Below are 23125 nucleotides of genomic sequence, written 5' to 3'. Positions count from 1 at the left end.
TCACCTTCAGGGGCAGCGAGCCCCTGCAGCGTTGAATAGGGTGACAGGGAAGGCTGGCAGTGAATGCTCCAGCCCTCCGGAACGCAGTGAATGTGCAGCGAATCCTAAACAGCATTCGCTGCACGTGCTGAAAATGGTCATTGAATACTGCCCAATGTCTCAGCATTTAAGGATCATTGCATAGGCTGTTTCCGGTATAGGCTGTGTGCATGGTATTAGCTGTGGCCGGTACAGGCTGTGGCCATGTTTTAGGCTGTGTGCATAATATTTGAAGGGCATAATTTTAAAGGGCGGCTTCATTTAAACATAACTGCAGCGTTATACCGGCGTTTCACCGAAGTGCAACAGAAGGAGAAATAACAACCACAACTCTGAAAACCAAAGGACTGCTTTGAGTGAGTTCACTTTATCCTCACACCATAAAACTCCTGCCTGCATAATCTGGATATTCTCCCATAATAACATCACCTTTTCACATCAGTAAGAACACTCACTGTAACCGTTAATTCTTGTATTTGCACTGTCAGTCTTGAAAATGCCCAGCTGTACCTCTAATGCCTCCACCTGTCCTACACTGCCACTGTCAGTAGGTGTCTCCCAAGGTTCTGTTCTTGGTCCTCTTCTTCGCTCTCTCTCTCTCCATACGCCCTCTCTGGGTGAGCTCACTTTTATGCTGATAATTCTCCACTCTACCGCTCCTTTCCTGATCTCTGTCCCTCTATCCTCACTCGTTTCCAACTGTCTGCTATCTATTCTTGGATGATCCAGCGCTTTCTTCGACTTAAAATGTCTAGGACTGAACTGATCATCTCCCCACCCTCCGGCATAAAATCCAACCATCTTTCATCCTAACTGTCTATGTATGCTCACTGCTACCCCTTCTGTGTCAATCCTGTCTGTCTTACCCTCCCCTTTAGAATGTAAGCTCTCACGAGCAGGGCCCTCTCTCCTCATGTACTTTTCTTAGAATATATAAACCTCTGCCACCCTGATAATTGCTTCAGTGTCCTGTCCCCTGATGCAGCTATCCATATTTACCATGTACTTATCCTATATTGTCCTGTACTGTAATTCGTTATTTGTTTTTTGCTCATTTATGTATTGTTAGGCGATGCGGAAACCTTGTGGCGCCATATGAATAAACGATAACAATAATAATATACTCGCAGTAATAGAAAACATTCCCCGCTGATTTTGCAGTAATACATCAGCTTCCCTCTGTCTCTACTGTTAGATCTTTCAGAGTTATAAAGCAGAAAGGCAGAAGACATCCCGTACACTTCTCCCTCTGCCCCCAACCTCATCCCTCATACAAAGCGGAGAGCAGAGAAAGAGAGGGCCTGATTCATAGGTGCGGATGTTGGCCTGGGCAAATATTTTTTTTTGCGCTGCACCTACCTCAGTATGCACATATGCCAATTGATTAGCGATGGCGGACGCAGTAAGGATTTATCTGAAAAGCGAATGACAGGTAGTACGGGGTTGTGGGAGGTAATGGGGAGGGGGTGTGGCTTCACAAAGAAGGCGTGTTGTGACCATTTCAGGGGCGTGTCTGAACCTGCCACTGCAAATTCATATACAGTTGTAGAGGCTCAGACAGGAAAACCGTGCAGTTACTCAGATGACCGTAAGGCGGATCAGAGACGCCATCTCTATACCAAATCCCACCCACCTCTGAATCAGACCCAGAGCGACTGCTCTGCAGTGATGTACAGGGAGTGATACATCGGATTTACCTTTTAATGGTGTTTTCCTGCTGAAAATACTTGTCCTGGACACACTGCTCCAGCATACTAAGCGTCATCCCCCCCTTGCTCATCCCATTCTGGAACTTGTAGTCCGTTTCGGCGGCACTCAGCTCTGTCTCTATCTCCTCCAGTAACGTCTCCTGTGACAGAGTAATGTGAATCTTAGAGAGAAGATCTTTGGTGCCAATTGTGTCAAAGTGGGTCCTCGAGTCCAGGTCCTCATCCACATTGTCCTCCACATCGGGAGTATTCTGGGTGGTGGGGTCTTCGGGGATCACAGTTTCAGAATTATCATGGTCTGAGACCGGAGGCACAGGTGCTACATGCACGGACTCTGGACCTCCCAAGTCACCAGCCTCACCATTAGCCTGTGGACCAATCTGTGGCGGCTGCTGTAGTTCACAGGTCTCCTCCGATAACGGGCTTTCATCGTCCGAGACGGACGCCGGAGGGGATGGAAGCTCCTGTGGTGTCTCTTCGCTTTCAGACCCAAGTCCATGCTCTTCTTGCGTTTCAGTATTCTGTCCATCACAAGCCGGGGAGGAAGGCGGATCATCTGGATGGGGCGAGCTGTCCGAAGAATGATCACCAGGATCTTCCATTACTGTAGACTATGTAGCTCTACGGGGAAAACACAAACTTAATTAAAAGGTGAACACGGAGCATCTGACATTCACAATGTAAGCAGCGAATAATCTGCCCTGCCCCAAATTCCTACAGCCGGACCCATGCAGGTTATATAGTTATGGTAGGGGGTACTGGCAGAGCAGAGGGGAGATCTGCAGGTCACAGAACTTTTGGAGGGGCAAAATACTATTACGGAGCGTCAGCATCTACAGCCCCCCATTGTTCAGGTACAAAGACCCAGGCATGTATTCAATGCTCCCATGTCGCCGTAAAAAACGGTGAGTCTGCATGTTTTTTGGAGAGTGGTGAACTTTTCTCTCCTATTTTGGGCTTCCCTGTATTCAGCTCTGTTGCTTCTCCAAAAATATTTTGCGAAGCTAACTCAGTTCACCCTTCACTTCTCACCATTTCTGTTCAATGGGGATTTTAGTGTCTCTCTCCAAAAGTGTATTCAATGCACAAATTGCGAGTCCTGCTGGTTTCTCTTTTTACAGCAGTTCTCCATTTTTCCCTCGGCATCTTTTTTAGGTGAACTGTAGGACTATCTTTGTTAAAGTTGTTATTTTTTTTATGGCTTATAAATTAAAAAAAATGTACTCTAATGTATTTATTGCAAGTGCCATAATGCTGTACTTATATATTAATTTATTTGGAATTAATAAGTTATTTTAATGGTAACCAATAAGAAATCAGTAATGCTCCTAGTTATCAGTAATGCTCCTAGTAATCAGTAATCAGTAATGCTCCTAGTTAAACCAAGGCAGGGAAGCTCAGGGAGACCCCCCTAACATAAAACCACAATTTAGGGGTGTATAAAAAAAAAAAACTAAACCAAAGCCCCCAAAAGGCATTTAAAAAGGCTAACAATTACAAAATAAATAAAATAAAAACCCAGGGCACTGAAAGGCCAAAGCACAACACAATAATAAGAATAAATGAGGACAAAATACACAGCACCAGTCTGCAGCCACAAACCCAATTAAAATTGTCACACAGCCATGTGTTGTAATAAAAACACTGCACAAAACACTAACCTTAAACCTGTTCAGAAGCCAAAATCCACAGATCCCCCGAACACACTGCTCAAGTCTGCACACCTCACGTGGAGAGCAGGAGAAACCTGATCTCTCCTGCTACAGCTCACCCTTTTCCCCTCGCATAATTATGCAGAGTTCGCAAAAAGGGATGGTGAGCTGCAGAAGCGTTGAATAAGGAGACAGACAGAAAGGAGGAGATGATTAAAAGTGGTGAGTGCTTCAGCGAGGTCACGGTGACATGCACGAGGGAACAGTGAGCCTGACTCGCAAAAAGCATTGAATACATGCCCCAGTGGTAGACACAACATGGGGTGTAGGTCTTGGGGAGACACATGCAGGTATTCAGTGGAACCAAGATTAGTTATAAACATCCCATTCATTGTATCTGTCTGACCTCACTTGTGACAATGATGTCATCCCAAACACCATCAACACAATCACTAAATGGGAGGAACAACATTTGTTAATTGTCGCTCGGTAAATCTGTTGATTCTGTTGGTTTTCTAGAGAGACTAGGAAGGGGGGGGGGGGGGGGGTCAGGAAAGGCAAAACTAAGTGGGTGAGAATTTTACATGATGGGTGTGCTGGGGGGTAGGGGTGAAATGGGGGCATTAACAACCCCAAACATTGCCCACAGAAAGCCAGCTCATCTATCCGTTCTTGTATTCCACGTGAGGGGATGAGCTGCTCTATTACCAGCTAGTAAACCTGGCTTTTATTTTGATGACAATAAATGCGTTTTATTTGTTTCCTATTGTCACAGCGCTGATATACAATATACCCCTCAGCAAGGTGGCTCCTCTCAGTACACAGGGTGTGCAGTCCAGGGCCCCTCCCTACATGGTTATCTATGAACATTCTGTTTATTAACGAGAGGCCTTTTTGTTTCAATTTTGTGCGTCTGGCTTCACGTTACGGGAAGAATTTCCATCAACAAAATAAGGAAAACCAGTCAGACAACCCCATTGTCAGCAGCACATTAGGGAACCACGTGCGATGCTTGGGGGGGGGGGGGGGGGGAATATATATTTATATTTTGTGCTGCAAGTATAAAGGCAGCGTCCAGTAATCAGTGTCACATGGCTGATAATCGACTGTATTTGGAGCCACCACATCACAGGATCCCTGTGCAGTAGTCAGGTCTCACCTGACAATGGGCCTGTAAGTAAAGAAAGACAATCCCTCTCACATTGCTAACGCCAGGTTGAAAATGATGTCAGACGGGGGCGGAGCATCATCAGGGGGGGGGGGGGGATAACAGCACTATGGACCTTATCCCAGTCCACACGCAACGCAACAGAACATGACAGATCAATACAATCATATCATTAATGATATTTTTCAGCGGGTATATGGTCAACATGGTTAAGGTCGTTGGGGTTGGAAGGTCGTTAAAAGCATTAGGTCGCCAATGGCTAGGTCAAAATGACCTTTTCATGTTTTTTTTCCCTTTAGCCGACATGTGCCGACGGGTGGTATTTCATGCTCTAGGGCGTGGCGGGAGAATGGAATAGTGTGCTGAGCGTAGCTAGCCAATGCGAGGGGACAGGGAACACTTTGACAGTGTCCATGCCGGCATATGGGGGGGGGGGGGATATAAACAACATGAACTTATGTCGACTTTTTGACTGTCGACCTAAGGCTTGTGTTGGCCTTAGCCATGGCGACCTTCTGTGGTCAACCCAATGACCCATACGCGTTCAGTGCTCACATCTAGCGTGCGCCCGTTGACAAGATTTGACTACAAGTGCAGATGACAGAGCAGGTCATTTACGACGTGTGGTAGCGGGATTATCGTTAGCGATATAGGCCTGAATCAGACCTGATCGCACAGCTGCCAATGTACGGTTCACAGTACACATGCGCGAGGCCGTGATTGACAGGAAGCGGGTATCTGGGGTTGGTAATCGCCGTTTAGTGGGAGTGCTTAGAGAAGAGCAGGCGTGTCTATGAAATCGCTGGGAGTGTCCGTGATAACGCCAGGCGTGCCTGTGTGACATCAGCTTCAGGCCAGAAACGCTTTTCCATCGCAACACCGGCTACACGGCACCTGCCATGGACACATTCACTTGGCTGCGAATGGGCGTGTAACCGTACAAATCTTTTCACAAAACAATCTCATTGATTCGCAAGGTGGGATTTCGCTCTAGAGGGGCGGCGCCTTGTCTGAACGGTGGCCGTACTAATTCGCAGCCGTGCGATCAGGACTGAATCAGGCCCATAGTGAGTACACAAGAAATTATATTGTTCATATCATTATCGTGCATATTGTTTAAAATTTTTTTACAAAAAAGAATAAAAACACCTAATATGTACCCAGCATAACATTTGTGGGCTACATGCAAAATCGGGTGCCGGACAGTTTCCCGACAGTCATTACCCCGACACTCGGGGTCTAGGACAGCCACCGGCTATTCTCCCTCATGAAGGTCCACGACCCCCATAGAAGGAGAATAGAATAGGTGGCGAACATAGCGAGCCACCGTGCCCGCAGCATGGCCAACGCAGCGAGCCCGCAAGGGGCTTTATTGCGCTCGCCCTGCTGTCTGAGTGAGGGCAGTCGGGATCCCGATGTCGGGCTAATTCCTGTCGGGATCCCGACTGTTGGGACCATATACCACACCCTGCAAAATCAGCCAGTACCTACCCTACACATAAATATAACCCACTCAAGTGAAATTGTACATTACTTACAAACATGAATCATGCCCTGTATGATGTCCTTTAGAGGAGAACATGTCAGTAAAGTTGGCTACACACAGGCAGAATACTACATTTTAAAAAAGTAGAAGAAAAAAAAAAAAGTTGCCAACTGGGGACTTCTTGCACTGCATTCTGTGCCCCTATTCCTCTCAATGCACCCATTTTGGGGAATTAAGGCCAGGTTTGGCTGCATCCCTCATTCTGTCTGTCCTTTGCTTATCCCTTCTCAGTTTCCTTTCCACTTTGCATCATCCATTAGGGGCTCGTGAAAAACGTATTTACGGTGTTTAAAATACAGCATAAGAAATTGCAGAAAATTGACGCGTCTGCCTCCAGGAACTGACTGGGGCGTCTGATGCTCGTATCAATGAAATGCCTGTCAGTAACGTGCGACCTTTCCCACAGAACCCAAGCGGATTACAGGCGAGTAACTGCCCAATTACACACATATCATATGGGAACTGCGACTGCCAAGGGTTATAGCAACCGGTGCAGGGCTGTGGCTGCACCGCTCTCCCAATGCTGAGTGCACTGATGTACGTTATACATACACCACAATGTACACAGATGCTTTAATGCTACACTTCCATCTCCTAGAAAGGGAATGTGCCAATATAATACCTCCATCTTCATAAGGGATGATCAGAGCACACACACACACGAAGGAAACGGTCAGGTTGTTCTAAGTTGGTGCAAAGACTACGGAGCTGATTCACATGACGTCATTTTGTAGTGGAAACTCCAAGAGGTAACCGGCACTTTGTGTCTCATCATGATCTGTCAACTTAAAGCTAAGCGATAACAATAACAGAATGTATTAACATGACATGGTCGGCCTGATGCAGCCTGTTCTCCAGTCAGTGCAGGGAGCTTTGTATTCGCACTCAAAGCAATACAGCCCAAACCATTGTATAATGGGAGGTTCTACAGTGATGCTGCCATCTGCTTTATATATACAAACACACGGGTGAATGTGGGAGGAGACGCTAATTATTAATAAGTGAATGTTAGGCCATGCAAAGCAAGGGCCTAGCGAATTGGTGCATTGGCCGCCACCAGCACAGCACAGATTACACACACCAGGTGAGCGCCATGTGACTCAGTCATTTTTGTTAAAACGCATCTTATTCACAAAATGATGAATCACAAGAAGCTTCTGCTGATTAAAATAATATGCGGCATGCCTATATTCTCTGTTCGGCATCGGCAAATGAAATCCTATGTGACACAATGGGAGCTGCTGCCAGGTGACCTACAGGCGTGTCCTCGCATCGGGACACCAGGTGGCCTACAGGTGTGTCGTTGCATCGGGACACCACGTGGCCTACAGGTGTGTCCTTGCATCGGGACAACAGGGGACCTACAGGTGTGTCCTTGCATCGGGACACCAGAGGACCTACAGGTGTGTCCTTGCATCGGGACACCAGAGGACCTACAGGTGTGTCCTTGCATCGGGACACCACGTGGCCTACAGGTGTGTCCTTGCATCGGGACACCAGGGGACCTACAGGTGTGTCCTTGCATCGGGACACCAGAGGACCTACAGGTGTGTCCTTGCATTGGGACACCAGGGGGCCTCTGCCAGCCTTGTACACGCTGGTGCCTGGGATATATAATTTATGAAGACCCTCTTATTACACTTATTAGGTGTATTTATCTCTAAGAGCTGGGTTGGTCAAACTGGTCCTTGAGGAATCCGACCACTTCATACTTTCCAGTCCATCTGTGGATCTTTTAAAATGCGATATTTATTCTAGAATAAACCTGTGGCGCACCTAGGTGGTAAGGAAACCATGAACTGTTAGGGGTCCTTTGTCCACCCCTGCCAATTCAACAGACCTGAAGAAGATGGTCACCTGGACAATGAGCCCCTAGTTACGTCACCCGACATTCCAGAGCTCTATCTGACAAAGCTAGAGACAGGGACGCTGGGATAAGCACAGATGACAAAAACCTTCCATATAATTATCCGAGCAGAAAACAATCCGCTATTGTCGAACTTGTGAAAAGTGTCCGAATTTCCTACAAAACCGGCCTGTGGAAAGAAGCTGAGACAGCGATCGGCCGTCCTCGCTGTACAAAGGAGGACTTGTGTCAGGAGCGGATATAATCCCAGCATGAAGAGACGGGGACCTACGCTTTATCAATGTGCGGGACAATCAGCACATATACAGAGGGATCCCATCCCCAAGACCACTGCACAGTCCCTTTATTCTCAGCTACTGCGTTTCCTGTTCCTCACTGTAGAATGCTTTCAGCTAGTACCATAGAGTGTAAGCTCCTATGGTTTCCTGTCTGACACTTCTGTATATAATGATAGAACACTATGCGCTTGTCAATCAGAAAATAATCAGCATTGCTTCCGTTCTGCAGCCTTACACAGAAGTGATGTCTACTATACCAGACACGGTGCCAGTATTACTCTATGAGAGCTGCTGCTGAATTATACAGATCTCCTCTGTATATTTATACAGTACTATGTACAGGCCAGCACACACCACACTACAAACACTGCATTATAATCATGTCACTGAAACCAGAGCCTCGCTCTACCCCTGACACTCTCCACCTGCTAACACCCATCTTGTGCCCCAAACCCATGCAGATTATCAGCCAACGACCCCTCTCGTATCACTCACAGACACATCTCTGACAGCTTCTCCACACACACACACACACACACACACAACCTGTCACTCCCCCGCTCCCAAAGGCATGACACCATTATGTATTGCTCACGTATTCAGAGCCTGGAACCATCCACTGCCCCTTATTCAGTCAGCCCTCTGACCCCCATTCACAAGATGCCTCTGCCCATGGCCTGACCACAATCTGATGCCATCCACTACACCTGTCCCCATCTGCTACCCTGTCACCCAGCGTCTATCCCCTGGTCACAGACCGAAACCCTCTTCCTTTGCGCTCACAGCCTGTCACCCCACAGCCTCTGTCCCCCCCACCACTAGTCACAGCCTGTAACCCCACACCCTCCCCAATCACAGCCTGTCACCTCAAACCCTCTGACTGCCCAGTCACATTGTGGCACCCCACACCCTCTGTTACCCCCCCAAGTCACAGCCCGTCATCCCACACCATCTGTCGCTCCACAGTCACAGCCTGTCACCCCAACCCTCCCCAATCACAGCCTGTCACCCCAAACCCTCTTACTGCCCAGTCACATTGTGGCACCCCACACCCTCTGTTACCCCCCCAAGCCACAGCCCGTCATCCCACACCATCTGTCGCTCCATAGTCACAGCCTGTCACCCAACACCCGGACACAGCATCTATCCCTGGTCACAGCCCGACACCCCAAACCCTCTGTCCCCCCCAGACACAGCCCGACACCCCCCACCCCCAAGTCACAGCCCGTCATCCCACACCCTCTGTCTCTCCCCAGTCACAGCCTGTCACCCCACAACCTTCCCAATCAAAGCCTGTCCCCCACACCCTCTGCCCCCCAGTTACTAGCCTGTCACCCCACACCCACTGTTCACCCAGTCCCAGCCTGTCACCCCACACCCACTGTACCCCAGTCACAGCCTGTCACCCCACACCCACTGTACCCCAGTCACAGCCTGTCACCCCACAACTTCTGTTGGTACTTGTTTAGTTTCACGGCGGCAGCATCTCAGTGTCAGCAGTGTCTGTGTCCCCTTGCGGGGCTCGCTACACTATCTAAAATCAACTCCATGCCAACGTGGACAGTGGGGGTATGAACTATTTCACGTTGGGATGGACTTTATTTTAGATAGTTTTTTCCGAGCGCCGGAACCCGGAAGTTGCGGGCGGCCATGCTGCCGCCGTGAAACTAAACAAGTACCCTTCTGTTCCCTAGTCACCCCACACCTTCTGTTCACAGCCCGTCATCCCACACCCTCTGTCGCTCCCCAGTCACAGCCTGTCAACCCACAACCTCCCCAATCAAAACCTGTCACCCCACACCCTCTGCCCCCCCCCCAGTCACAGCCTGTCACCCCACACCCACTGTTCCCAAAGTCATAGCCTGTCACCCCACACCCACTGTACCCCAGTCACAGCCTGTCACCCCACACCCACTGTACCCCAGTCACAGCCTGTCACCCCACACCCACTGTACACCGAGTCACAGCCTGTCACCCCACAACCTCTACCCCCCCCCCCCAGTCACAGCCTGTCACCCCACAACCTCTGTCCCTCCAGTTACAGCATGTCACCACACACCTTCTGTCCCCCCATTTACAGCCTGTCACCCCACACCCTCTGTCCTCCCAGTTACAGTCTGTCACCCCACACCCTCGGTACACCCAGTCACAGCCTGTCACCCCACACCTTCTGTCACCCCAAACCCTCTGTCACCCCAGTTACAGCCGGTCACCCCACACCCTCGGTACACCCAGTCACAGCCGGTCACCCCACACCCTCGGTACACCCAGTCACAGCCTGTCACCCCACCCTCGGTACACCCAGTCACAGCCTGTCACCCCACACCTTCTGTCCCCCCAGTTACAGCAGGTCACCCCAAACCCTCGGTTCAGCCTGTCACCACACCCACTGTCCCCCCAGACACAGCCTGTCACCCGCAAACCCCCCCCCCCAGTTATTACAGCCTTTCCCCCACACCCTATTCCCCGATCACAGGCTGCCCGCACTACCCCGTCCCTATACTTAGGTGCAGACACCTAATCCCCAGCCACACATTGCCTGACCACAGCGCCAGACCTCCCCAGCCATGTTACCGAGAGACTCACATCAGCCGTCGGTCACCCCCTGGGGTCGGTATCCGCAGTCTCCCCGCTACTGCACATCCATCTTCAGCCCGTCTCACTGACACATCAACAAAGATGGCCGCCGTGTCGTCAGCACCTCCAGCCTATCCGACCAATCAGCGCCGTGCCTGTGACTGACGTAGAAAGCGCACCTCCAGTTTCAGCGCAAGGTGACTTGGTGTGGGCGGGGCCATATCGCTGTCACTGTGTGTGAGGAAGGAGCCCCGCTGCTGCTGGGCGGAGCCGGTACTAGGCTGTAGCGTTCCTACGGGGGCGGAGCCTGAACGCACCTCTAGTGTGGAGGAGCTCAGATCAGGTATAGCAGCGTTCCTCACAGTGAGTGAACAGAGGGAGAATCTGTTATGTGCCAATGACCAGGTGTAGTGTACTCGTCACAGTGTTCAGAGGAAGAATCTTAGCTATGTGCCTATTTATCCCCATGACCTATAGCTGCAATTCTCACAGTGTACAGATGGAGGATCTTATGTGCCTATTTATCCCCATCACCAGGCAAAGCGGTGCTCCTCACATTGACCAGAGGGAGGATCTTAGTTATGCGCCTATTTATCCCCATGACCATGTGTAGCGGCGCTCCTCACAGTGACTTGAGGGAGGACCTTATTTATGCGATTATTTATCCCAATGACCAGGTGTAGCGGCGCTCCTCACAGAGACCAAGTTAGGACCTTAGTTATGTGCCTATTTATCCCCATGACCAGGTGTAGTTGCCCTCCTCACAGTGTCTAGAGGGAGGGTCTTAGTTATGTGCCTATTTATCCCCATGACCAGGTGTAGTTGCCCTCCTCACAGTGTCTAGAGGGAGGATCTTAGTTATGTGCCTATTTATCCCCATCAGCAGTTATAGCGGCGCTCATCACAGTGTCTAGAGGGAGGATCTTAGTTGTGCGCCTATTTATCCCCATCACCAGGTATAGCGGCGCTCCTCACAGTATCTAGAGGGAGGATCTTAGTTATGTGCCTATTTATCCTCATGACCAGGCATAGCTGCACTCCTCACAGTGTACAGATGGAGGGGGGGAGGGGGGGGGTTGCCGCCGTTAAAAAAATACAACATAATTTCTGTGGGTTGCCAGGTGGGATCATCATCATCACAGTCACACACAGGGAGAGATGACAGGCTGCTGCAGCTCTCTCCTCAACTCAGCACACATATCACTAAGCAGCGTGTGCTGGGCTGGGTAGAGAGGCTATGCTGCGGCAGCAGCCTATCAACGATGGTTAACACTCATCAATGGTTTCCCACCAATGATAGATGGTTTTGTTATAAATGCTGGAGATCGGATGGTTCACCCCCATCAACGCCAGACTGGATAGAGTCACAAAATCCCTACGCAGTCATAGATTAGCCCGCTGTGCCCCACTCTATGGAGCCACTACACAATGATCAGAAACTCAGGTGTGGTATGGGGGTCAGACAGTCGGTCATTAGACCGGGATTGGTATGTAATCCCGGCGGTCGGAATCCCAGCGGTCAAAATCCCAACGCCAGAATCCCGACCACCGATATCCCGGGGGGGACGTGGATCACCAAGCAGCGGGCCCGGTGTCTCGATACGCTCGTCACACTAATTTATTCTCCCTCTATGGGTGTCGTGGACACCCACAGAGGAACAAAGTGCCGGGATTTCAGCGGTCGGGATTCAGGCGTTGGGATTTTGACCGCCGGGATTGTGACTGCATCCCTTCCGACCAACTTTGGAACCCTGACTGCCGGGACTCCAACAGTGGGGCGCCATAGACACACTGCTGGGCTGGTCATGTCACATTTATATTTTTGAGTCTGACCTCTGAAATAACTTTACCATTAATGGTGCACTCTCACTGTCACAATACGGTGACATACTGTAGATCAGGCATGTACATGAGGAGACACATTACTTGGGTGTCCTCACTGTTACAGAGCAGACCTGTGACTACACTATAGGGGTTCCCTCCCTTCCTGTCTTGAAGTAGCAGTGCAGCATTTGCCATGGGGTGACTGCAATGCTTGGGTGCTCCCACTGCCTGTTTCCATCCATAGTAACACATAACAGGCTTGCACAGGGGGGTGATTACAATGCTAGGGTGCCCCCATTTCTGTCTCCATGGTAACACAGGGCCAGACTTCAATACTGGGGTGCCACCCATGTCTGTCTCCATGATAACGAACAGCAGACTTTCATAGGGGGTGACCGCACTGCCTGTCTCCATGGCAATACTGAGCAGACTTGCACAGGGGGTGACTACAATACTGGGTTCATGCCCCCAAAGCCTGTATCCATGGTAAGACACAGCATGTACAGGGTGTGATATCAGTAACGGGGTGCCCCCACTGCCTGTATCCATGGTAACACAGGGCAGACTTGTACAGGGGGAGACAGAGACTACAATATTGGGGTGCCCCTACTGCCTGTCTCCATTGTTCCACAGGGCAGACTTGTACATTACAGGGGGAGACTACAATACTGGGGTGCCCTCACTGCCTGTCTCCATGTTAACACAGGGCAGCTATGTACAGGGGGTGACTACAATACTGGGGTTCCCCCAGTGCCACCATGGTTACAGAGCAGACTTGCATACCTCCCAACATGACCCTCTCCAGGAGGGACACAATGCTCTGTTTCTGGACTCTCCTCTTCATTTATGATTACCAGCACCTGTAGTGAAACGCCTTTCTTATCAATTAACCTGTTTAAACAGGTAATGGCACTCATTGAGAGGGAAGTCCAGAATTAGAGCATTCTGTTCCTGCTGGAATGGGTCATGTTGGAAGGTATGGACTGGACGTGCAGCATGAGAGGGAGACAGATGAATGGCCTGGAGGAAGAGGAATAGGACGGAGTCGGAGACTGGACTCTGGAGTCGGACGGAGATGACTCAGTGTGCATGTGTGTAGTCTAGGGATGGCCACCGACTATCGATGTTCCCAAAACATCGATGGCCGGGACCTAGTGCTCGATGTTTTGGGCATCGACTGTGTACACGTGCCTGCCTGTCACGTGACATGGTCCACTCCCAGGTCACGTGGTGGGCCCAGGCGGGCAGAGGCGCGGAGCGAGGAGGTGGTCACGTGATGCGGGCGGCGGGAACTGGAAGCGGCGGGTTCCGGGCCCAGCTCTCAGGTACTCAGCGCACTCTCTGCTCCGTGACCGGTACCGGGAGGTGACGCACGGCGGCGGTGGCCTGGTAGTATAAGCGGGAGTTATAGGAAGAGGGTGTCTTTTCCTAAAGGGAACCACCACACTCGGGTGGGAGGGTGATCATGGAGTCTGTTTCAGAAGACCTGTAGTGTACGCGGCATAGGTGACTGAGGAGGGGGGGTTCATTGGGTGGGTGTCATGTTCAGAGTCAGGTGTGTGTTATACAGAGACCGCTACACCTAATTACAGGGGCACATGGGGGGGGGGGGGGGTGTTATTATACAGAGACTGCGACACCTAATTACAGGGGCACATGGGGGTAGTATTATACAGAGACCGCTACACCTAATTACAGGGGCACATGGGGGGGGTTATTATACAGAGACCGCTACACCTAATTACAGGGGCACATGGGGGGGTATTATACAGAGACTGCTACACCAAATTACAGGGGCACATGGGGGGGGGTTTATACAGCGACTGCTACACCTAATTACAGGGGAGCATGGGGGGGGGGGGGGTTTATACAGAGACTGCTACACCAAATTACAGGGGCACATGGGGGGGTTATTATACAGAGACGGGTACACCTAATTACAGGGCACATGGGGGTGGGGGGTATTATACAGAGACCGCTACACCTAATTACAGGGGCACATGGGGGGGGGGGGTATTATACAGAGACTGCTACACCAAATTACAGGGGCACATGGGGGGGGGTTTATACAGCGACTGCTACACCTAATTACAGGGGAGCATGGGGGGGGGGTTATACAGAGACTGCTACACCAAATTACAGGGGCACATGGGGGGGGGGTTATACGGAGACGGGTACACCTAATTACAGGGGCACATGGGGGGTTATTATACAGAGACTGGTACACCTAATTACACGGGCACATTGGGGGGGGGGGTTATACAGAGACTTTTACACCTAATTACAGGGCCACACCCAGGGGGGGGGGGGGATTATGCAGAGACTACTACTTCTTATTGCAGGGGGGTACGGTCACTATGTCGACATGGGTAAGGTCGACGGTCAAAAGGTCGACATGGGTAAGGTCGACGGTCAAAAGGTCGACATGGTTTTTTTTTTTACTTTTTGTGTGAGCCGACATGTGCCGACAGGCGGTATTTCATGCCCTACCATCCATTAGGGTGTGGTAGGAGAATAAAATAGTGTGCCCGATGCATGAGGAGTGGACACGGTTCTATGTTTCAGTGTCCATGTCGACCGAGTCGAAATTCGGGACAAAAAAAGTGAAAAATCCCATGTCTACCTCTTGACTGTTGACCTAATGACCCTGCCGACCTAACCCCATGTCAACCTTGTAGTGTCTACCTAGTTGCTGTCTGACCAATGATCCATACCCATTATAGGGGCACATGGGGGGGTGGGGGGTTACTATACAGGGCCTCCTACACCTAATTACAGGGGCACATGGGGGGTGGGGGCTATTATACAGAGACTCATACACCTAATTATGGGGAGGGGAGGGGGTGCTATTATACAGAGACTCCTACACACAGTGACTGGGGTACAAAGCGGAGGAATATGTAGTTAGAGGTATATAGTATATCTTGCGGCGCCTTCTAAATAAACGTACTACTACTACTGTCAGCTTGAACCTCTTCAGTTCGGTCCTGTATCTCTCACATGTTCAACTCTGAGGATGGAATCTTCCTCAGGGGCTGGGAGGAGAAGTCACTATTTCACTACACCCTTTAGATCAGGCTTGTCCAACCTGCGGCCCTCCAGATGTGCTAAAACTACACATCCCAGCATGCCTTGCCACAATTTGGCTATTAGGGAATGCTAGAATGATGGCAATGCATGCTGGGATGTGTAGTTTTAGCACATCTGGAGGGCCGCAGGTTGGACAAGCCTGCTTTAGATTTATTGTGTGGGCAAACTGCCGCTTCATCAGCTAGCTCTCACCCTGGAACCCCATGTCTAATTTAGATATTCCCCTAAATCTGCAAGGTGAAGCCTGTAGATTAATCTTTCCAATATATCTGGTGGGAATAAAAATCTGGATTTTGTCACTTAATGCACTTTTTGTATTTCAATAAAATAATCACCTTTCCTGGTGTATACGGGTAATTTACTATTCTTGCATCATCCCAGATCATCGGGTTATAGCAAATTATTTACCCTATATTCCAAAATTTGGGTTATATCACATCTGTAATAGTGAATATGGCTCTTCTTGTGTTTGTTGCTTATGTTTGAAGACTGGTGTTCTGTCTTATATTGCAGTATTTCGGGAAGCCACTTTTACTATATGCGCAATTGTTGTTGCCCTCACTTTCACTGTTTCGCTTGTCCATTTTAATATATAAACAAACCCACAGAGAAGTTCTCATGCACTAACCTGGTGCCGCATGGCAGGAATGTCCTGTCACGTGTGTAAGTGACGTAGACAACAAACAGGAAATCATTGGTATTAGGAGTTCGGAGGGGCGGATTCAACACTGGGGGAGTTGGAAGCGCAAATTTGCGCCATTGAACGAGTGCACATGGTGACTGCTTTTTCGTGAAGCACAATCTGTGGTTTTCACACATTAATCGGCTTATAAACAGCAATTCAGGATGTTTGTGGCAACGTATCATATTATGTAGATGGTACGCAGCCAGTGGATAGACAATGTCTAGGTTGACACAAGGTTATGGTTGACATAGGCAAGGTTGACAGTTAAAAGGGCGACATGAGGTTTTTTCATGATGTAAAAAAAAAAGGTAATTTTTTTCATATTTCCTATCCAAGTGGGCATATAATAGTGTTGCCGAAGCATGGCGAGTGAAGCTGTACATATACACGGGGTCCATGTTGACTTATAGATACCCAAAAAATCATGAAACATGAATGTCAACCTTGCCTATGTCTACCATAAGCTTGCCTCAACCTTTTTGAAGTGTCGACCTAAGGTATGACGAAGATGTCATCGCCAAACACCGGCTCCGTTTACACTGCGGGTGGGCACCGCAGTGTGAACGGAGCAAATCCCAGATCCGACCTGGCTTGGATCCATGTCGGATCCGGGATTTGGTAATAAAAGGGGTATAACTTGGCCAAATCTGTTAGGGGGATTCGGCCGGCGGCGGTGCAGGAGGGATCTACAGGGATCTGGGGATACTTGATATTTGCAGTTAACCCCCGAAAACACTAGTTTAAGCCGCAAATATAGAATGATAAATGGGCCCCTATGGCTGTTGGTGGGTGAAGTAATGAATGTACTTGTAAAGGTGTTAAATGATTATTATTTTTTGCTGTATTGTAATAAAGGAAAAGCATGATTGTAGTTATGTGTTTGTTTTTAGTAAATTTGATGTCTTTCCAGTATTCTGGGGACAGAAACAGGTCTGCAAAGTGGTTTTACACAAGTAAATTTAAAAATAGAAGAAATAGATATAACTCCCATCTGCAACGTAAAAAGCACGTCCTCATCAATACAGCACCTGGTCCAAAATTTTGAATCCATTTGATCAGTTTGTATTAAAAAAATCCCCTGGAAACTGGTATGTGGCCTAATGACAATTGAATGTACCAAGGGGGTGATTCATTTTTACTAGGAAGGGGCTGAATTCGTGCGCGTTCCGATGTTTTTAATACTGCACATACGCGATTATGGAATGAGCAGTACTGAATCACCTCCTAAGTGCATGAATATTCAAAGTACGCTCCAGTGGTGTTGTGTGCCAACATTTTTACCTTGCAACAAGAACTTTTCCTCTTCTTGGGGGTTCGGGAAGAAAACCGGCTTTGATTTGGGCTTCTAGTAAGGGACACAGGAAACCGTGAACACTACTTATACTGTGTTCTCACTGCGAGTGAGAACTACACGGCTTTTACCCGGCATTACAATGCCGGGACTGCAGCGACGGACCCCCGTTTTCACCGCTAGGCAAATTCCTGGGTGAAGAAGTTCTACTCAGTAATTTGCCTTTTAACACGGGTTTTTATGCAGTGAGAACGTGTCCACCCGTGTCTGCATAGCCGGATCTCAAACACAGGTAAAAAGAAGGGGTTTACCCGTGTATGAGATCCAGGTATGCGACCCATTCACACTGCAAAAAAAACTGTGTTAAAAGGCAAACTTCCGGGAATTTGCCTGCAGTGAGAATGGGGTATGAGATGCTTGCTGTATCCCATCTTTCCTGTCTGCAGTCAGGGCCTGACGCTGGAAGCTATGCCAATGACTATGCCCAATGGATTTTGTACATCTGTCGCGATTGTTTGTGCTCCAATGTCTTATTTCTGACAATGTTTTGAGCAGCCGCAGAGGTCACAGAAAATCAATGGCTTGTGTTAGTATGCACACGGTGGGCTAAAGGCGCGAGCGATGGCCGTCGGTTCAAGTTCCATCCTTGGGAGCATTAGCATAAATTTGCCGCCACCTCCGGATCAGGCCTTTGCTCCTCATCTCATATGATTGTGTGCCCCTAGTTCAGCCATTCCCAACCTCGGTCCTCGAGGCATATTAACACTGCAGGTTTTAGTGATATCCAGGCTTTAGCACACATGGGCCCTTATTCAGATCTGATCGCAGTACAAATTTGTTCTTAAAATGGGCAAAACCATGTGCACTGCAGGTGGGGCAGATGTAACAAGTGCAGAGTTAAATTCGGGTGGGGTGTGCTGAATCTGAAATCCTAAATTGCAGTTTAAAAATAATGCATCCAGTATTTCTCCTTCGGGAGACATCAGGGGCCACAGCGTTACAGTGGGTAGTAAGGAGATGGGAGAGCACCAGCACCCTAGAGGTTAAACTTGAACTGCCTCCCAGGCAGCCGGGCTCCTCCCCTCCTCTACCCCGCCTCCAGGCCAGGAAGCTCAGTTTTTTTCGGGTGCTGGCAGGAGCCAGATGCACCTAATAGAGGGGCTGCTATTTAGCAGCCTAACTTGATTTTTATATGTTATTTTTCATTTTTATTTTTACACTGACTCTGTCAGTGACAGAGCAGCAGCACTGGGGGTCTGCACAGACACCTGCGCTGCTGCTCCATCACCCGGGTCCGGAGCTGCATCACCACTCGAGGGTGGGGACCTGAAGCGGCCCCCGGGCACTGGGGAGCCACAGCCGCCACCGGACGCCGGGGACCTGACAAAAGGTAATGTGCTCCCCGCTGGGAGCAGCGCGCGTGATTGCGCTTGCTGGGCATTGCGGCTGCAGCAGTTCGGCAGGGGGGACCGCCGACTGCGCTGACAAGCGGACGGCTGGTTCGCCACCCGCTCCCGCTGGACCACCAGGGAAACTGTTTGTGGGTAGCAGCGCCAGGTATGCGGGGCCGCCCGGTAGCGCCGGACCCCTGCCATTTTTACCGGCGCCGCATGTGGACACCTCCCTGGGGGCCATTTGTCAGCAGGGGGAGAAGGCTCCACCCACATCAGCCTCTCCACCCGGGGACAGTAGGCAGGGAACTGTGTTTAACACACAGAGAGTTCCCGCCACTGAGATCCCTTCCTGCCTGCCTGCGACATGTGAGGAGGGACACGGAGCTCATAGCCACCCGGAGTTCCACTCCTTCACTGCCAGGTCATTTGGGCATGTCCTCCCTGTACCCCTCCTTCGGGACACTGTACAGTACTGTGCTCTGAAAGGAGCCTTGTGCCATTAATTGCATTGCCCTTGTATGCTGCATTGTTTGCTAACAGTTTAGCTGCCTGTCAGTTTAATCTGTGTTACACTGTACTATATGGCCATGTATTGCTGGTTAGGTCATGCTGACTTAACATGTGTGGAGGGACACAGAGAGCTTATCAAGCCAGTCTGGGGTTCCACTCCTTCACTGCCTGGGCTCCCCTGTAATAATCTCCTCCAGGAGTCAGGTTACAGAGCAGACAGAGTTCAAACTCTGGGCACAGCAGAGCCAAGTGCAACATTGTATCCTGTGAATTAACACCATCACTGCCTGTCGGAAGCATAAAGGACAGAGCAGATGGTGTAATGGTTAGCATTGCTGCATCATAGTGCAGAGGTCATGGGTTCGATTCCCAACATGACCCAAACTGTGCAGTTATCTGCCTGTCAGATACAAGCTGGCTGTCAGATGCATACTGTGTTGTCTGTACCATATAGACTGCCGTGTAGTTCTCACTCGCAGTGAGAACACTGTATGTCTATATCACTGCTTTGTATGTCTATTACAAGCTGGCTCAGATGCATACGGCATTGTCTGTACCGTATAGACTGCCAGGTCTATATCACTGCAGCTGTCTATTGTATGTATATCACTGCACTGTCTATATCACTGCATTGTATGTATATCACAGGCTGGCTGTGCACTGTGTAACACTATCACTGCCTGTCAGAAAGGCTGCCTGAGGCGCAGCGAGCTCGCCCCACACAGGCAGAGAACCGCAATGATTGCTATATGTGCCTAGTAGCTTACTGCGTACTGTAGGGGCAGCACAGATGGTGTGATGGTTGGCATTGCTTCTTCACAGCGCTATGGTCATTTCCCAAATATGACTCTAGCTGTGCTGAGTTTGTGTGCTCCCCCCGTGTTTGAGTGGGTTTACTCCGGGTACTCCGGTTTCCTCCCACAATCCAAAATATGAAACAGAAGTATGAAACTGTGTTAGCCGTACATATGGGCTAAATGTCTACGCCACCACATGGTGTACATAGTACCAGCTTACTGTGTATAGCTTGAACACTATCTCTGTTGGTCAGAGAATACTGTGTAGCGGTACCATGGCATTGTATGCCTTCTATACTTGTAGTACATTGTCTGACCTGTGCCTTTAGCTGCCGGTTCACAGTGCTATAATACTGCAACGTCTTCCAGGGACACCAGTCCCAGTGACTGGGGCTCTGGCGCTGATGTCTTGTACATCCTGTAATGCTGGCCTATGCCCGCATTAGACTAGTACAGGACGGCTTATGCACAGGCTGCTACAATGCGTGTGCGATGCCCACAGGTACAGCCTCCTCTCAGGAGACTACTTGGGGTTGCCGGTGCAGCTAGTAGACAAGTTCTTATCTGCACCGCCCCTGCAGCCTTGGATTGGCATCATCCCTTGGGTGAGTGCTTATCTGCCTCCGGACAAGGTCCCCAGAAAAGCCGTCCGCAACCTTGGCGGGTGTAGCTCTCCGCACAGTGGAAGCGCTCCGTACCCGCAGCTAGACGCGGATACCCCCGTCATCCACACTCCTCCGTCAGCAACAAAGGAGGACACCTGGGATTAGTATTCTCTAGAGGGGACCGCCGACGTTGGTATGGAAGATGGGGGGCCTGTGATAAGGTGAATCCCCCCCACCTCGTCTTGAAGTGCCGACCTTGGTCTCGGCTCTCAACTAGGTCCTTACCTTAAATGACCCCGCTGAGCCGCCTACACCTTTGGGAGTCTCCCTAGGTGTATTCTGGGTTTATTCCGTAAATCAGAGAACTTGACTAAGGTCATTAGTTTAGAGATTCCTAACTGGAAGTTTAGCTTGCCATCAGCAGTTTCCCTTCCTTTTACCCCGTTCCACAGGAGGACATAGTCCTCTGGGAGACTGTCCCTAAAGTGGACGCACTCCAGCCCCAGGCATCGGTTTGGGTGGCTAAGGCCTTAGTTGCGTGAGCAACTTCTCTCACAGCGGACGCTGCATAAGGGGTGCCAGAGAAAACCCTGCTGCCTCTATTGAGCATCACGTGACACTTTACCTGGGGGTGGCGGCTCTGGAAATTACACCACTCACCTCCAGAGGGTCACCTTCAGCCATAGCTGCACACACAGACCTGTGTCTGCGCTTTTGAAAGGCCCAAACTCAAAGTCCTTTTAAGAGGGTTCCTTCTTATTTGGGCCAGAGCCAGATATGAGGGCCGGTTTAGATTCTATTCGGCAGAGGATCTACCTTCTGGGGGATTGCCATCTGGCTCTACAGTCCAGGATCAGACATCTCTTCTCCCCCTGGTGGGTGTCTGTGCATGCCTGCAGGGGGGCCCTGGGGTTGGTGGTATCGGCCTTCACATTGGCCGAATAGGCCCAGTTCCATTCCCACCCTGTACAGGGGAAGATACTCTCCAGGGGGTTGGGACCCTATCGCAATATCTGGGCCCACAAGTTCGCCTGGTCTCCAGCAGGCCCCCCCCCTTTTCCTGGTGGCGCCGGGACGGGACCTCACTACTGGATCCTCTAGTAGACACTCATAGCCACACATGCTAGCCCTCCGTGTTTGGAGGGTGGTCACTTCCCAGAGGTCGTTCCATGGTATCTGGACCACTCTGGTGTCCCAGCTCTTCATCATCGTCCTCAAACTGAAGACAATCTTCCGGGCAGTCTGCCTGTCGGAACCCTAACTTAGGGGTTGCCCGGTGCAGGTCCAGTCGGACATTGCTACAAGGGTGGCTTAGGTTAACCACCAGGGTGGCACTCGTTGTCAGCCCACTATGGTGGAAGCATCCTGCATCTTTCAGAGATGATCCCTGCTCTTTCAGCAATCTTTATCTCGGTAGTCCTGAATTGGGTGGCGGTCTTCCTTGGCCGTCAGACCCTGGATGCCGACGATTTGACCCTCCATCGGGAGGTGTTTCAGATGATGGAACAATGGTGGGGCCCAACCGAGGTGGCCTTGATGGCCTCTCGCCATACCCTCAAACCACCACTGTGCGGGTTTAGAGGGGGGGCTTGCCTGGTAGATGCCCTGGCGCTCCGTGGCCGTACACACTGATGATGCCTTTCCGCCGAATGTATCGCAAACTGAAGCCGGAGGGCGGCACGATGAGTCTGGTTGCTCCACCTTGGCCCAGACGAATCGGGTGTTCGGATCTGCAGTCCTTGTCAGTAGCCCCTCCTATTCGCTTACCCCTGGGCACAGGCCGGTTCTCTAAGGGTCCGCCTCTCTCTCTCGACTTTGAGGCACCTGGCTTTGACAAGATGGCTGTTGAGACCTCCCGGGTAAAAGGCCCAGTGGGTTTCACTCAAGAGTGACCTCCACTATGCACAGGGCGAGGAAACCTTTCTAGACGGGGGTGTACTATCGCATATGGAGGGCTTACTTTTCCTGGTGCGAATGCTACGATTCAGATTCCGGGACTTACTGCCTGGCTAGGGTTCTGCCCTTCTTGCAGAAGGGTCTGGAGGCTGGGTTGCATTTCTCATCTTTAAAGGTTCAGATTTCAGCCTTGTACA

At 50.2% G+C, this 23125-nt stretch overlaps 2 protein-coding genes across 3 annotated transcripts in view; one reads left to right on the top strand and one right to left on the bottom strand.

The window, feature by feature from the left end:
- CCDC186 (coiled-coil domain containing 186) overlaps positions 1-11004 on the bottom strand; it is a 69227-nt gene extending 58223 nt beyond the window's left edge. Inside the window, exons 1-2 of the mRNA XM_083149759.1 lie at positions 10846-11004; positions 1737-2369 (exon numbers count right to left, since the gene is read on the bottom strand). Coding sequence (XP_083005885.1) covers positions 1737-2350 — 614 coding nt within the window. The 5' untranslated portion in view covers positions 2351-2369; positions 10846-11004. The remainder of the gene's footprint in view (positions 1-1736; positions 2370-10845) is intronic.
- Positions 11005-13840: 2836 nt separating this feature from the next.
- The window catches only part of TDRD1 (tudor domain containing 1), a 137685-nt gene continuing 128400 nt past the window's right edge, over positions 13841-23125 (top strand). Inside the window, exon 1 of one of the 2 annotated variants that reach the window (XM_083149757.1) lies at positions 13841-13985. In XM_083149757.1, the coding sequence (XP_083005883.1) occupies positions 13868-13985 (118 nt within the window). In that variant the 5' untranslated portion in view covers positions 13841-13867. The remainder of the gene's footprint in view (positions 13986-23125) is intronic. The other variant, XM_083149758.1, reaches the window with a different exon arrangement.

Source organism: Crinia signifera, chromosome 6, assembly GCF_055691185.1.
Source record: "Crinia signifera chromosome 6, ASM5569118v1, whole genome shotgun sequence".
In the NCBI taxonomy this organism is placed as follows: Eukaryota; Metazoa; Chordata; class Amphibia; order Anura; family Myobatrachidae; genus Crinia; species Crinia signifera.
This window is presented reverse-complemented; position numbering and strand designations above follow the sequence as displayed.